The sequence below is a fragment of the Erpetoichthys calabaricus genome, chromosome 3 (genome assembly GCF_900747795.2).
Source record: "Erpetoichthys calabaricus chromosome 3, fErpCal1.3, whole genome shotgun sequence".
Taxonomy (NCBI): domain Eukaryota; kingdom Metazoa; phylum Chordata; class Cladistia; order Polypteriformes; family Polypteridae; genus Erpetoichthys; species Erpetoichthys calabaricus.
This window is the reverse complement of record NC_041396.2, coordinates 267,904,805-267,922,559: the sequence shown is the minus strand read 5'-3', so window position 1 is coordinate 267,922,559 and position 17,755 is coordinate 267,904,805. Positions and strand designations below refer to the sequence as shown.

General features: G+C 38.0%; 1 protein-coding gene across 2 annotated transcripts in view; it reads left to right on the top strand.

Moving 5' to 3' along the window:
* Positions 1 to 8,655, top strand: part of tfr2 (transferrin receptor 2) — a 76,894-nt gene extending 68,239 nt beyond the window's left edge. For both annotated transcript variants that reach the window (XM_028798231.2, XM_028798229.2), the window contains exon 19: positions 1,957 to 8,655. In XM_028798231.2, coding sequence (XP_028654064.1) covers positions 1,957 to 2,199 — 243 coding nt within the window. In that variant the 3' untranslated portion in view covers positions 2,200 to 8,655. The remainder of the gene's footprint in view (positions 1 to 1,956) is intronic.
* The last annotated feature ends 9,100 nt before the right edge of the window (positions 8,656 to 17,755 follow it).

Here is a 17,755-nt window from a genome sequence, read left to right as displayed (position 1 = left end):
ATTAGCCAAGATGTACTGCAGAGTGTAACTTCAGTATTGATCGATGGCAGAGGATGAGTTAGCATGCAAACATCTAAGTAGTAACATGTTTGATACAGGCACTGAGCTTATCTCTAGCCAATATGCATCCATCGGTGATGTTCACTTGCAGCTATATATCAGCGATATGTGACAGGAGGCATGCTGTTAGGAACATCTGCAATTGTAAATAATAATGAACAGATGTATGCCAAGCATCAAACTGTAGACACCACAGTAGACAGGATAAACTGTAGCTTAATTTGCCAAGTTCAACTGACTCCACAAGTACTAAAAAAGGTAGATCTTTGAGGAGACACCTTGAAAATAATATATGTAAATGTTTTCCAAGTATTATGTTTTCTTTGGGACAAATGAAGGCTGTGATTTGTACTTTTGGGCAGTACGTTAGCACTTGGTTTTCTTTGCTAAGACAGATGCTCATTAACCTTTGAACTGATTACGTTGAAGGAGGCGTACAGTCACTTCAGATAGCAAATTTGTCTTAGGCTGTTACCATAAAGGTTGAATAACCTTTGCTCTACCTTCTAATCCTTTAAACCAGCTCTTGTGCCACTATATTATAAAAGTATTTGGGTACTTAAATGATTAGAAATTGTTAGCACTAGGTAAAGAAAACTGGAGTGTTGTAATACATTATAGTGTATGGGATTGATTTGTAGTTTTTGAAGTACAATTTTGGGGAGAAGTTCTTAGGCACCAGGATAGCCCAATATTCGCCAAAGTTTAGTATTGATATAACAGCTAAGCATATGTTGGTAAAGCTACAGAACAGTTAACATTCCTACTATAGGATTACTATACAATCCTTTATCCAACCCGCTATATCCTAACACAGGGTCATGGGGTCTGCTGGAGCCAATCCCAGCCAACACAGGACTCAAGGCAAGAACAAATCCTGGGCAGGGTGCCAGCCCACCGCAGGACACACACACACACACACACACCATGCATAATTTAAGATCGCCAATGCACCTAACCTGCATGTCTTTGAACTGTGGGAGGAAACCGGAGTACCCGGAGGAAACCCACGTAGACACGGGGAGAACATACAAACTCCACGCAGGGAGGACCCAGGAAGCAAACCTGGGTCTCCTAACTGCAAGGCAGCAGCGCTACCACTGCGCCATCATGCCGCCTGGTTATTATTCTCAATATCCTAATTAACAGTGCTCTGCCCAAGTATTCAAGGCATTCACTTTCTCTAATTCTCATTGTCCATTGACTCCGAAAAACTGAGATGTGCACCAAATACAAAAGCACACAATAAGCTTCAGAAATTTGTTTTCAGATGTGAGTTCAAAACAGAACCAATAAAGATGATGTGGTTTCTGGTTTTGAGTTCTTCCGGCAGGAAGAGGCGGGTCCAGGTGGACAGATGCTGGAAGTGATGTCAGGAGTGTTACAGCCATTAATCATTTGGTGTGCAGGGGGAGAAAGATAAAAAGACATTAGGACACAGCGTTAACCCCTGGAGCAGCAATAGAATTACAGTCACTAGAGCCCTTCAGTTATCCCCTGTGTACACACACAACAATATATAACCAAAGTCATTTTCTTTCTCCTATGTATTTCCTAACAGCATCCTTATCCCCAAAACATTCATGTTAGGATGATTGGCTACAAGAAATTATCCCAGTCTTAGTGAGTATGGTTGGGTTCAGGTTTTGCGATGGACTAGTGGCCTGTCTAGGTTTCTTTCCTGGCTTGTATTTGATGTTGCTAACACAACCTCCTTCATCCCACAACCCTAAATTGGATAAGCAGGCTTTGAAGATCATTGAATGAAAGAACATCTACTGCTTTCTTGCTCCCTTTATTCTCTGTCACTTGACATTTGCCTATTAGATTTTATGGAGTGTAAGTAGTAAATAAACCCTTCATAGCTGATCATTGGTGTTTTGTGACCTTTTCCAGGTGGAGTTCTACTTCCTGTCACAGTACGTCTCCTCCACTGAGTCACCATTTCGCCATATCTTGCATGGTCGTGGAAATCACACTCTGTCTGCACTCCGTGAACACTTGGCTTTACTGCGCACCAATCCATCACAATTTGATGAAAACCAATTCCGAAGACAATTGGCCCTTCTGACCTGGACCCTACAGGGGGCAGCCAATGCCCTCAGTGGGGAGGTGTGGAATATCGACAACATGTTTTAGGTTTTTCCTTTAGTAGGAACCTGGTTTGCATTGCCTTACTGTTTGTAGTAATTCTCAGGATCAGTAAGTCAAACTATTTCAGATGATGTACAGCATTTAGCATAACCTTCTCAAATCTGTGCACCTCTGTGAACATGAATTACAATAAACAGTTTTGACAGAGTTTAATTCTTTTTCAGGTAACCAAAATGTTGCATCAGTTTTAAAAACTAATGAAATGAAAACAAAGTATTCAGTGCTTTGTAGATTTCTTTTTTTAGACATGTACCAAAGTCAAGAAAAGTCTATTAATAAACACATGGCAGTCAACTAAGCACCCTGAGAATTATCCTACAAACAAAGGCAATGACACCAATCACATGTTTTTTGTATGCTGTGTTTTCTGACATTTCCTCCTTCTATCCTGTTCCTTATCTTAACTGCCTGATTTTCAAAAGATGGTAATATTAAATGTTTAGCAGTTTCAATTATACCAGTATTATAAGTCAAAGCTTATATGACTTATATTATTGTATTTAAACAGTTTCTCTCTAATTTACAGTTTGTGAGTATTAGTGCCCTGCTCATCCAATTAGTTCTTTACGTTTTTCTCCATGCTTAAAAATGGAGACTATAATCTTCATAGTGTAATCTAAGACAGGTTGGAGCTGAAGCTAGAGGGGTCATTTTAAGATATCCAGAAGCACTCTACCCTAATGTCAAACTTTCCCCCTTCCAGAAAAGATTTTCTGACATTGAACTTGGAAAAAAAATCTAAATCCTTCACTTCTGTAGGTGATCCTGAAGCATTTTTAACTTGCCCTTTTCAATTACAAATGGAAAAAACAAGGTCACGAGTCAGTGCCTATCCCCAAAGTAGTGAGTGTAAGACATGATGCCATTCTGCATTGTTTACAACCCGAGGCTTTAACTTTTCAACAGTGATCCTAGAAGAAACTCAGGATTTAAGCTTTACAATGTCTTCATATGCTGACCCAATGCTGTGTGTTCTGAAACATCTTTTTAGGTGCCTCGGACATTGAATTCTTTATCCCAGACCTAATTTGGATTAATTGACCATCTTAACCTGTAGTTTTGATGAATCTAACTTTTAGAACAGATGACATTTAGGATGTTTTAATGAGTTGTGAACAAACAATGCATCTTAATTGCAGTGAAAAATCCACTATTATCATTGGTGGGTCATAACTGACCCAAAAGCACATAGCAGCTTTCAAAATATGACAATTGGAAAATATTTGCTTTTTTTAATCTTAGGTTACTTTACTAAAAACTTTTCACATTTCTGAGCTGAAAAGATACCATTTTAGGTGTCTTTATGGGTTGTGAACAAACAGTGACGTGTAACATTTACTAAAATTTATATTGGGTCAGAATAGACCAGAAGGAAATGGCAGTCTTCAGATGTGTAGCAGTTGTACAGAAAATTATATTTGGAAAAAGTTCTGCTTTTTGTAAAGTTAGGTCACATTACTAAAAGCCTTTACGTTCTGGGTTGAAAAACTGATCTGAAAGACATGGCATGGTAAAATTGGTAAAATTATTTAGAAGCTGTGTAAATTATGAAATTTGTAATTTTGTTTTTACTGTTCTTTAATTGTGGAAAATTTAGGAAAAGTCATTGTTTCATCCTGAACATGAAATTTAGTGTGCTTTTACTGATTTCAAAGACAAAACCAGATCACATTTGCCCCAAAGACATTGTAAGGATTAATTACTTGAAGGTTATATACTGTATCATTATGGCAGCTGCTGGTATAAAATTGTTGCCTTGCAAATTAGCAATAAAATTATCTGAACAACTACTCTATAGGCTAACGTTTAACAAGGGTGTTTTAGAACTTTCCTAAATGAGACATTTAAATTTGTTTAATCTGAACTTAGATATTTTCCAAGATGCTAGGATCTCCGAAATGTAGAAACTTTATAAACATGTGAGTTCTTTTTTTTTTGAAAATCAGGCCATTAGTTTTTCTATTCAGCCTTTCTGTTTGTCTGTCAACAGCCTTTTCTTTCTGGTCAGCTTTGAGGAGAAAGAAGAAACCTTGATCTCCTTCATCGTTTTTCCCTCCTATTTTTTAATGCCTTTCTTCATAGAACATTCCAATTGCTTTCAATGTCTTTATATCTGGAAGATAATTTTAGTTATTTAAAAACATCTCAATAATTTTACAGATCTGTACTTGGATGCACTAGTTTTGCATAAGTCAGTCAGTCAATCGATTTCTAACCCACTTAGTCCTGAATATGGTCATGAGGATCTCCTGGAGCCTACCCCAGCTTGCATATGATGCAAGGTTCAGATCGTATTCGTTTGCTGAGGTTCTGAAGTCTTAGTCTTTGTTTTTTGATGTCTCTTGAAATCTTTAGCTATTACCCTTAGAGAATGTGTCATCGCACAAACACTAAGTGTTCAGTCAAGTCCATATATGCAGTGTCCCAGAATTGCTGTTTACTGCATAGGCAAGGTCAGAAGAGCCCACCCTAGAATTAGTGTCGCTAACACTGGACACTAGCCAGTGCATTGTATGTCTCTAAATTAAGGCAATTATTAAATTAATTAAGTAATCACATTTACATTTTTACATTTACATCATTTAGCAGACGCTCTTATCCAGAGCGACTTACAACAGTGTTTGTTAGGTTTTTTTTTTTTTCGCATACCCCTTGGGGTCAGAGCGCAGGGTCAGCCATTGTACAGTGCCCCCTGGAGCAATTACAGGTTAAGGGCCTTGCTCAAGGGCCCAGCAGAGTAGGATCTCTTTTGGCACTGACAGGGATTCGAACCGGCAACCTTCGGGATACCAGCGCAGATCCTTAGCCTCAGAGCCACCACTCCGCCCTACAGTGTCAAATGCCTATTTCTTAGCTTTTCTAATGAGTTAGTTTCTTCATAATAAAAAAGTATATCAGTAGTAAATCAAAAGAAAAGCAGATGGAGTGACAGAACTAGAAAAGTTTAGGTAGGCTATCAGAAGTTTGATTATTTTGCAATGTCGTTCATCTAGCACACCAGTGAATACTCTTTTCCTGTGCTGAAAGCTTAAAAATTAATTATATATCAAAGTAAGCTGTTCTCTAAAGTGCCTGGATTAAGCCAGTAAGTTTGTTATTTTCCTTTAAATCACATTCCATGATCAGTAATTTCAAACATACAAACAAACCTCAAATCTGATTTATATTGTCTTTTATGTTTCCCATCAGATATGATGCAGCAGAATTTATTTAGACAATGTCTGTTTAGTTTATTAAGCTGTTAAGACTTCACAATACTTACTTAATTACTGTCACAAGTTTTAAATCCTAATGAAACTAAACACATTCTTATTCATCCACATCTGGCTGCCGTAAGACTGACTTATCTGTCTTGCATCTCCTTTAAATTCATTAACAATGAGGAGACTTAAACCTTGCACGCCATTTTTTGACACCACTATTACGCTAACAATTTATCCCATTGACTCTTAACAGTTGAGCACCACCTAACTGCCTTCACTTTCTTCATTCCTACGGAACTCATTTGCTTAACCATAGATTTTAGGTGGCACATGGTGATAAACTGTACTTTTCAAAAACTGTACGGTCAATTATGGTATTGTAAGTATGGTTAGGAGAAAACACAAAGATCACAGTGTGACCAGACAGGTTCAATAATTTTTTCTTGGACAAAACAATACAAGTTGTCATGAAAAGCAAAGAAAGAATCTAAAGGATATATTTTAGAGAATTGTGGAACAGAAAGGAATGAACTGTAAAGTAGTCTCCACAGTAAGTGATGACCTTTGAAAGGTGCACATTATTGGTATCATTCTGAACTAGGATATCATAAGTTAAAACCATACAATTTTTGAAAAGAACAGGTTATTCACATCGACACAGTTCATCAATATCTCCACTTCTAAAAAAGCCACTGAGGTTTAAAGATCTTCAACGTTCTTAACTACTATTATGGAAGGACAGGCAAGCAACAATTCCACTGTACTCTGTACGGGTGACAATGCTACTGTTACTACTGCTTAGTAAGTTATCCTGTGTATCTGTTGTTATCACACCAACAAGTTATTACTAGGAAATGAAACAAAAAGTCAAAGTATGATAGTATGGAAATGATTTCTCTCCTTTAGAAATTCAAGCTACAGAAGGCATCATAATAAAAACTTTAGTGTTCACTTACAAATAGCAGACTTAAGCTAACATTGTGCAACCACGTATAAGATTCACAATTGTAATATCTTGATAAAATAAATACTGAACAGATTAAACACCATTTTATTGAGCTAAATTATCTTCATCTTGTGAACCTATATTCTTCCTAATGCCATTGTTGACCTTTTATTCCAGACTTACCTGCTGATGCCTCTGCTGTGATTTTCTTTTACTTCTTCTTTGCCTATTAATTTTCTGTTATCAGTCCATTATATTGATAATGTGTGTCATATTATTTACATTTTTATGTTTTTGAGTTTATCACAGTGTATAATTTTGAAATGTCTGGTGGCAGCTCTATCACCTTTTCAGGTGTGTCGCTAATTGTTGTTAATTTATCAGTGACAGTGATCACTATAAATTCTTTTTTATTGCCAAGTAATAATGAAGTCATTACGAATGTAAACAGTAATTATCGGGAGCAGTGCCTTCCATAATTATGACAGTTATACTGTCGTCCAATCAGAAAGCAGCATCTGCTAACAATGAGGAGTAATGTCAGAGAGCTGGCACAGAGGAGAGCTGTGATTCCTCTGTCTTGTACCAAATCATAATCTTTAAAAAAATTGTGTTTCAGACAAGAACAAAAAAGATGTAATGCTGACAAGTACTATTAGACAAAAATGAGAGTATCATGGTTAGAATATTGATGAACAGTACTGATTTTTTTTATGTTTTGTTCATTTTGCTTTGCTTACTTTTATTCAATGAAAAAAGGACTCCACAATGGAAATTGTTTGAATTTTTACCGTTTGTCATCATTGTCTTTTGTGCCTAAAGGTTATTCATGGAAAACAACTTCTAACCCCAAAAGAATAATTTAAATTATATTATTCTTGAAAAAAATTTCTCTATTAGTTTTAATTTTCACCATTTTTGGACACCAATCTGTACAGAAGGTGATGTCAGCATGTGCTGTGTCCTACTGATTAATACTGCAATAGAAAAGACAAGGCACACTTTTTTGTGCCTGTGTATGTGGCAACAGTAAACGAATTACTAATTAATTTAATGAAACATAATAATTATTAATAATACAATCTGAAAACACTGAACCTTATCGATTCTATTACTGCACCTCACCTGGGTGTAGAACAAACCCAACATCAGATTTATGATGCCATTAATAACGTTACTGTTTTTTTTTTTTTTACTGTATTGCCTTTTTAAGAAGATCCATAACTGCTTCTGATGTTTGCTTATTGATGGACCTAATTTGTGTCTGAATAAGCCCTTGATGACTGTAACAGGTTTGCCTAGCCCAAAGCATACTGGTCGATAGAAAAGCACTTTGATGCCGTTAATGAATGTATGATGTGTCAGTGGGCCTAATTCCCTTACACCACATATTTGACCCATCAAGAGACATATAAATTATTCACTCAGCGCAGCATCTGAGCTAAACAAATCAGTAGATCTACAAAAAATCTCATAAGAATCGTATTGTTCTTGCAGTCCAATGTTAATTGAATTCCTCTTGTATTCATCAGTGCCTACTCTCTGACATTGCTACAGGCTGTCCAACCAGTACTATTGGAAACCAGCAGCGCCAGTAGGTCATTCCACATATTTGGAAAGTCACTATTATTTATTGCAAGGATACTACTTCACTGTTGTATTAGAATAGGACTTCTTTGGTGGCACATTAAAATCTACCTGGCTCATTTCCAATGCTGATTTTTGCATACAAGAAAAGTAAAGTTGCTTCTTTCCCAACAGCAAAACATATTAACAAAAAATGTATCTTAATGGCAAAATTAATGAAAGCACATCATAGTGTTCTGTTCTCTCTGAATATGTTAACACTTCAGAGATGAGAATAAGAGCACATTTATAAATTTCACTTCAGGGTCGGTAGTTTTATGCATTAATTCACCTTCTGCATGTAATTTCAGGGAACATTTTTAAGTTATATGTTACATCAGGATTACATTTCATTTCATACATCACATTATGAAATTAAGCTTTCAGAAGAAAAAAAGTGCCCTGTGGCCCTTTCACTGTCTTCCTTATTTGCATTTTTAAAACATTAACATTCATACAGAAAGTATGCTTAAACAACATTGGAAATGATTGGTTCTGCTGAGTCAAGATGTGCAGCCTTCATAGAAGCTGACAAAATTATTGTTGTTACTAACACAAGTATTTGTGCGTATGTGCAAATATCTTTTGTTCCAGTTTACTAACATGCTTATGTACCTGATGCTGTTGACTTCCAATACAGAACTTAATAAAATCCAGTAAATACCACAGTTTATTGACCTTTTATTTAATTCTTCTTCTGCAACACTCTTGGTCTCAGATTTTTGAATGGCACAGAAGGGCTTGTTATAACTGTTTTTTTTTTTCCTGGATATACATTAAAATAAAGTTGATACACTTTCTGAGTATAATTCAGTTTCACTTGCAAAATAAATTGTGCTTCATTTATAGAGAAAATTGTTCCATTCTCATATAAAGAAAGGTGTTTAGTACTTGTCTGAAAGTGTTTATGTACTGTCACAGGAGGCTGGGGGTCAGACCCAACCGGGACGCCTGGTAGGACCGGGAGGTAGTCTATACGTCCCCTGGGCCACGAGGGGGCAACCGCCCTGGATGATGAGGGGACCACAGGTATGGAGCAAGGAGGTTCAAACCCATTGGGGCCCGAGGCAACTGCCAGGGGGCGCCCCGAGCATCGTGGATCCCGGGAGATTGACACTTCCGCCATAGATTGGGAAGGTGGAGGAAGGACCTTCCAGGGACGCCCGAAGTGCTTCCGGGTGCAAGGGTAGCACTTTTGCCACACCAGGAAGTGCTGCCGGAAGAACGTCATCAAGCACCTGGAGCACATCCAGGTGGAAATAAAAGGGGCCGCACCTCACTCTAATCAGGGAGCTAGAGTCAGGAGTGGGAGCAGGATGAAGCTCCCATGGAGAGAGGAAAGGCGGCCCACGGATATTCAGGGAAAGGCCCGTGTGGAGGGTGATTGGTGCTAGGAGCACTGTGTGATGTGAGGACTTTATTCTTGGAATAAACTTGTGTTTTATAAAGAAGTGGTGTCTGTCTGATGGTGTTCGGACCCGTGCTCACAGTATATTAATTCTGCATGCATCTGCCTTTCATTTAGTATTTAAATGCATATCTCAAATGAAAAATAAAAAAATATCACCAGAAGTGTGCATGTGCTCCACTAGGATAAGGTGGTTGCTATATAATAGTATGGGTGGGAGTTTTGTCAGCTTTCCTATATAAAAAACACAGTAATGTTTATGATGGTACATTTTACCATGTCTTCGTATGGAAAATATGCAAGAAGTCACATTTTTAGTTTGGAACAGAGGGATGAATACAATTGATTTTATTAGTGTGGTGTGAATTACATGCTTTATACAGCTGCAGAAAACAACACATCTAAACACAGAAGTCTGAACAAGGCTTTAGTAATCAGTCTCCCATACTCCCTGAAAAAGAAAAAACTTTAAAAGCCCAAAAAAACTTTTCAGCAGGTTTTACATTTTGCAATGATACGAACGATTGATGGTGAAATGGCAATGTCTTAAAATGGACACCGTAGTCAGAACTTTGACTTATTTGGATAAAATAATTCCTTTCTGGTTCTCAAAACAAAAAATTTGAAAAGCTCAAGAACAATGTATGTGGAACATTCAAAAAGTTTCCACACTTTTTTTTAACTCTATTTATTAAGAATTTCAAAAAAAAAAAAGCATCATTTATCTGCATAGTCACCTTCATTTGTGATGCAATTTTCCCAGCGTCCTGCCCAATTACTGCTCCTCCCACTTTCACCGTTTCCAACGAAAATATAAAAGTGCAGAAACTTTTGGCACATCCCTCGTATTTTAATTTACCATCTGGTAAGAACAGCAATGGATTGAGTAGATTCTCCAGGAAAAATGTAGTTCAGACATTTTTCATTTTGTTTTCTTGTTCTGCTGGGCTTTCAGCCATTCCATTTTTTAAAAGCCTTCTGATTTTCCTGGATCATTTATTTTTGAGTAGCACTTGTGACAGCAACTGATTTTGGAGTTGTGATTATGTATTTCAACATTTCTGCCATTTAGAGTAATCTTTAGTGATCAAAGAGAAAAATATTTTTTTCTTTTTGGTGGTCTGCTAAATTATTATTATCTGTGATGGTCACAGTAGCAATATGCTGTGCAGCTGAGACAAGACTTCCCTATCCCCGGCTACCTCTATCCTTTTTTTGAGAAATGCCATGATGCTTTGGGAGCAATCCAGATTAACAAATACTAATGCAAGTTTTGTTTCATATATACTACAAGAAAAACTACAAATTAGCTTGTCAAGGATTGTGATCCCAGCAATCCTGTGGCTTTTTATGCTTACAGTCTCTTTCGTTCAGTCACTATCCAGAGCTTATGAAAATATGATGGTCAGGATGTAGACTGACTGGTAAATGGACACACACTTGGCTTTCACTTCATCCCTATGCTCTGTTACAACATTTGTAAAAATGCTGCAGCAACTACACCAATTCATTTGTCAAGCTCACAATTTTGTCTACTTGCTCTTGTGAACATGATCTAAAATTACTTGAACTCCTCCTCTTCGTGCAGTCATTGTAGTCAGTCATGGATTGTACTTTGTGTTGTCATTCCCCTTGGACAAAATTGCCATTACAGGATACATTCAGTATTTTTCAGGTCAGATTTCTTCACAATCATGCTATGTATTAATTTTCTACTTGACATTTTATTCTAAAATTATTTTTTTTATAAACTTTAAAAATACCTAGTCTATCCTTGCAGTTTACAATTGTGTGATAGGTAACAGGATCCAAAGTAGAAAGAAAACCCCTTAAAACTTACCAAATACATCTGTTTTGAAATGGTAGAGGTTTTGATTAAAGAAACCATGTCTTCCTTGTTCATAAGGAATCCCTGTGATAATGGAAGGAAACTAGAAATTATTTTTACACAGATTCCTGGTCCTTAAGGTAAAGATATGTTGATTGCTTGTTTGTTTTCTTACAGTGGCCATCATGGGTGGAGCCCTTTGCAAGTCAGTATGTCTTGAGAACAGCCGGGGTGAATCCCTGCCTTCCCTTTCTGAGTATCCTGATGATGTGCCAGTACCTGTTTCAGCCTGATTGATAGTCACTTTCAGTGGTGTCTCTGAACTCCTCCCCACCCAGGTTTTTGCATCCCTGACCACCAAGGCCTTTTCATCTGTTAGTACCTCTGTGCTGCTTCGGGATTCTCCCATACTAAATATACGTGGAAGGCCTCCTTTTTCACCCTGATAGCATCCCCCACCTCTGGCGTCCACCACTGGGTCTTTGGGTTGCCACCTCAAGAGGTACCTATAACATTCTATAATGGAGGCTTTGAACAAGGTGCATTTGGACTCTATGTCCAAAGCCTCACCCTGGATGTGGAAAAAGCTGTATTAGAAGTTGGAGTTCAATGTCATCTGAACAGGGGCCTGTTTCCTTAAGAGGCATTAGCTCTTTGGAAATGTGTTCTTTTCAATTGCAGCGTTTTAATTAACCTGAATTTAAATAATTATAAATTAAAAAGGTATTATCCCCCCAGCATGCAATATGACAGTTACAAGATTACACGAGAAGTACAGAGGATAATTTAGCTCTTTACTGACGGTTTCACACGGATATCACAAACGGGAAGCTTATGACAGACTCTCAAGCATGTGGGTGTCTTGACCTACGCAGTCTGCCATTTTTCGTTTGCCACGCTGAAAGGATTTTCACCGGACGGAAGACATAATCTTCTGCTCGGCAGCTTCAAAGTGTTGGCCGTAGGTCCATCCTTATATTCTGGTTGCTCCATGTGCAGGCTCCCTCTCTGGATCCAAACAAGGACAGGAAAGGACTCAAATCCCACCTTCAAAAATACAGGAATAGCACAATGCCTACATACAGTTCTCATTCTCCCAACAGGGAAAGAAGATGGTGTGCTGACAAAAGACAGAAATATACTAGTCTGTCTTTAGGCTGACTATTCAATTCTCCAGTTGTCTTTGGCTCTCTAGTCCTGTGCTTGGCTCGGCAATTCTAAATGCTGATGCTGTGCCCCTGTGTACCATACTTGGTCTGCCTGTATGAATGAGTCCATAACAGTGGGCACAGAGAACAGTGACATAAAACTTAATAATAAAACATATTATAACAGGGCCTCCACCAGATGTTCCCAGTCAACCCTTACCACTCACTTGGGCTTTCCAGGTCTGTTCAGTCACCTCCCCCACCATCTGACCCAACCCCACCAGGTGAGACACCATACTGAGACAATCTGTTTATATTCCTACTTCCAGAAATAGAATTTCTGTACAGGCAATGCTATCATTGACTGATTATGCTGCCTTTGCACAGGTACAAGGATTCAGATCAAACCTTGCTAAGGTGAATTTTTGTTTTATATTTTGTCTAGCTTTGTCTAGACTTCCACTGTCTTTTAGTTCAAAGGTGGTCAAACGTGAGCTGTAACATGCTGTGGAGGAATTTGCAGCATTCGTGGAGGAGAAAGCTCAACCATTAGAAGAAACCTTCTCAGTTTGTGTCATTGAATATGCAATATCAACTCCATTCTGAGCCACTCATACCCTGGGCCGAGTGAGCTTTACCTGCACTCCTGCTCAAGAGGACAATGAAATCTGTGAGGATCAACAATGCAACTGGAGGAGCAAGCCCAGGTCTCTGTGTTTTGTCAAACAGTCATCACCACTTACAACTGTTTCAGCCATCGATGCTCCCCCACCATGCCTGAGGATAGTGGTAATGTACAGTACTTGGAATTGGAGATTCATTTGTGCGCCAGCAGAGCTTTCAGTCACCAAAGCACAAAAGCTTTGTGTCTTCTTTCCAGGGTTCCCACATCCAAGATGTTGAAAGACATGCCCCAAAAGTCTTTAAAATGTGCAAGACCGGGACTACTGGGGCAACAGTTTTGCATGCAGTCATTAACAATATTCAGTACCAACAATCGGAACTCTCTTATTTAAGCCATGAAGTGAAGGACCCAGGCTGAAAAAAATCAATATTTCTCGACCACTGCCCATTCTACAAAGACTGGATGAAGCCTACCTTGATACCGGAGTTTTCCAGGATTCTCTAAAGACTGCTGTCGCTAAAGCCCTGCTTTAATAAAATAATCTCGACTCCTCTGTCTTTGTTAACTTTCAACCTATTTATAACTTGCCTCTTTTAAGCAAAATTCTACAAAAAACAGTTTTTCAGCAACTAATTTTCAGTCAGGAAAATTAGAACAAATTATAGTGCAGAAACTGCATTGGTTAAATTTTTAGACAATCTGCGGGTTAGTGTTGAAACAGGCCACATACCTGTTCTTGTGCTCCTAGACCTGAGCACAGTATTTGATACCATAGACCACAGTTTTCTCATGAATCACCCTAGATAATAGGTGGAACTTTCCAGCAGTGTCTCAAATTGGTTTCAGTCTTATTTAACTGATAGAAATTCTCTGTTAACTGTGAAGATTGTAGTTCAGGGATCCACAATATTGCATACAGTGTACCGGGATCTATTCTGGTTACACTGTTATTTTCCATTAGGGCAGATTATCTTGAAACACAAGGTGAACTACCACAGCTATGCAGATAAAACACAGCTTACTTATGTATAGCCCTGATGACTGTGACGCTCTGGGCTCTCTGACCCAATGTCTTACTTGTATTTCTGAGGAACAATTGCCATCTAACTATAGCATCAGACTCATCTTCTGAGATTTATAAACAAATCTAGCTCTAGTTTACCTATGACATGCATATCTGTGCCATGTACTGTGAGTACATGTATGTATTGATTTATTCTTATTTTCTAGTTTTGGTAAGACATTTATTAATTTCTATTATTATCTGTTTTTAACATTTCTTCTATTCTCAAAACGTTTTTCTTTGATACCTGAAAAGCACTTTGAGCATGAAAATGTGCACTAGAGATAAATGTTGTTGTTTACACCAGCTTGATTTCTGGCCCTTTAAAACCATTGTGGTCGTGTCATTGACAATTTTTCTGTGTTATCATGCAGACAAACCATCACAGTCAAACTCTTTTTGCCTTTGTCATATTACAGCCAGGGTGTATTACCTGGCTTATGTATATTTTCATTTTTCGTTGACTTTTTGTTGGTTTTATTTTTTTCTGACTAGGGGGCAAACACTCTACTCGTTTCACTCACCAACCCCCAGCGCTAGCCACTTTGCGGCTCTGCCGCTCACGTATGGGGATACGGATGTACAATTTAAACAGATTGTTATTTTCATGGGAATTATTACATATGCATAGAAGTAACTATTTTACATTACAGCGAGTAATTAACCATATTAAAAGATAGTAAAATGTAATAATTTTAAAGTAAATTATGTTTCATGTTGCATTAGAGTTATTCGATGTGTTATATGATTTCGTTCTGCTTGGATTTGAAATTAACACCCAAATACTTTTTAAACTTACACTTTTACTGTAAAACTTCAGTAAAAACAATTTTTTGCATAAAATTTTTGTCAACATTGCATTGAATTTTGATTCTGTGTTTGGACTTGCATCGTGACAATGCAACGTATAACTGCCCGTGAGTGAATTTCGTTTCTTTCTCTCTAATAAATAAACCAACTTTTTTGAATGTTTGTCTTTGTTATTTGTTAATTGTCTTTGTAAAACCGATTCTAACGAGAAACTGTTAACGTTTTAATATGAATGGCATATCAAGATCTCCTTTGGTGTCTAATGTTATCCACGGGAGATGTACTACATTACCTTTCTTGGATACATCCTTCTTTCAACAGTAATGCGGGCGGTGGAAGACCGTATGGTGTTAACGCTTGTAGATATTCTTCGGGATATTGTAAGTTGATGTTTTCATCTTCCACACGATCAACACCAACTATTTCAGCATAGTCTATTTATACGCATTTAACCAATTTGCCGTGTAACCGCTCAACAATTTTCAACAATTAATTTATTTGACTTCATCGTTTCTCGGTGCTAGGATTGCCCGTGTACTCATTTCTTCTGTTAATAACCCTTTGGGATGAAATTCTTCAATAAGATTTGGACATAATAAGTCTTCTTTAACTGAGAACTTAAAGTGACAAAATGTAAAAATTTATAAGGGCTAAGAGAGCAGGAACTGTGTCTGTCAAAAGCATTTACACGAATGAGAGGTGAGAGGGCCATGTGTGGTTGAATATGGTTGAGAGGAGGGCGTGACTTGAAAAAATCTCAAGGCCAAAGTCTTGTCTCGCAGGACTTGAAATTATCTCTTTGAAAAAGTCTTGTCTCAGGATTTCCTTTTATGATAGAGAGATGTATTATTTCTCTTGTGTTTTTGCTGATCATGTAACTGTCATTAATATTGTTCTGTTTATTTTTAATAAGTATTTTATGTTCCTTGTGCATTGTGGGTGAAACTGATCCAAATCTGCCTATCCTGAATGTGCTCTGCACGAACAAAATGAATGCGACTAATTTGTCAGACAGATGCAAACTAAAAGATGCTGGTTGCTGCTTTGTTCCACATCATTTCAGTTCAGGACCAGGGGTACTGCTAGCTTCAGCACTTATCGGGGGCTTAGATCCTGACAGGGGAGTCCCTTGGAGTTTCTATGCTTTTGACATGGGGGGTTCCTCTTTGGAGTTTTTGTGCTGTCAGTGGCCATTTTCAAAACTGTGAATGAGAGAAACCAGGGACCTTTCTCAAAGAACCTGGGGCTAAAACTCTGGAAGCCCTCCCTTCAATGTCACTATGCAGGACGTTGGCTTTAAAACAATGCTTTAAAAGTAGGAGATGATGTTAATTCCAAAGACAACAAATATGAATGCCAATGGTCAGTAAGGTGGAAAAACAAAAAAGAAAATAAAATGAGCATTAATGACAATTGAGGTGTCAGGTACTCACTGACTGCTTAGAGAAACATGCTGTTGCAATGACAAAGTAAGCATATCGTAGTTTCACTTTTATCTGTAACATAGCACAGAGCAGCAGTCAGCATTCAAAAAACCAGTAGGTTGTTATTCATGACAGAAAATCTGCCTGCCCTTATTTATAAAGATAATCTCAGAAGTGTCAATCATTCCTTCTGTTTTTGGCTGGAAAGGTAGCTGGTTGTGCAGCCGGAATACAATGTTAAAAAACCTTTCACCTTTATCATGCATGGACAGCTAGATTTCACATTAGGATTCTATTATGATTAAATTCTCTAATCACATCACTTTTGAAAGACTCTTCTCAAATTATGATGAAGCCAAGGGAGTTGTTTAAATAACTTGGAACTAAATGTCAATAAAACAAGAAGTAATGACCTCTTTTCTACTGGTCTGTTATTGGTACTGCATATAGAGAAAGGAAGGCTAGACAGACTGGTGTGTATCATTTCTAAAATCAAAGGATGCCATTCTTTACTTAGTTTTAGGCTGAAATGAAACCCTTCAGACTGTTCATGCTCCTTCCTGTGGTGAATGGCTCAATCCTTTCAAGATACGGACTACCTGTTGTCATGATCTGATTTTTGTTTTTACATTTTTATAGTAGTGTCCTGGCCTTTAAAAATATATGAAATTATTTTGGGGTCTATAAATGGACTATAAATTACTACGTTTATTTTCGGACTTGAATTGTTTTCACTGTGTTAAAAATTAATAAAGGCCTTGTCACATTGTATGACTTTTCCAGCAATTTTCAGTCATAGCCTTCATTTACATAATCTGAGTGAGTCAGAGGCAGTTGGTGGAACACTCCCAAGACGGTCAGTCATGTAATATGACGTGCCCAGCGAGTCACTCCAACTAGACTGTCCCTTGATTTGACACAATTACAAAGGTCTAATTTTGTCTTTAGTCATTGGGGTGGGGGGCCTATGTGCATGACAGCCTACAACTCATGATGAATGCTCATCAGAGCCGGCCAATCTAAGAGGCGGTATAGGCAGCATCGTCTGAGGGATGGCATTTATGAAAGTAATGGGTCGCATGCTCTGGACACCAAGGCCCCCCCCCAGTTGTTGAACTCTATTTATACTGAGTGGGCACTGTTACCCGCTGGGAGAACTTTATGAAAGCAAAAGTGTGCATGGTCGTACACGAATGGGCATGCTCTCTTTAAAGTCCATGGTATATACACAAAGGGGCAACATTTGGGGACTCCCCGGCAATAGGTTGTCGAAGTTTAATAATTCCAGCTGCTTGCTATGAACAATGAATGGCAACGTCTGTCCACCCTGATTAAGGCTACAAATGGGCTTCGACCAGCACTGGTGCTCATCCAGAAGTATAATGAGTATCATGCAGCAACAAAAAATAAGGAACACAGGGGCTTTGGACCTCACAAACAAGAGAAAATCTCATCTGTCT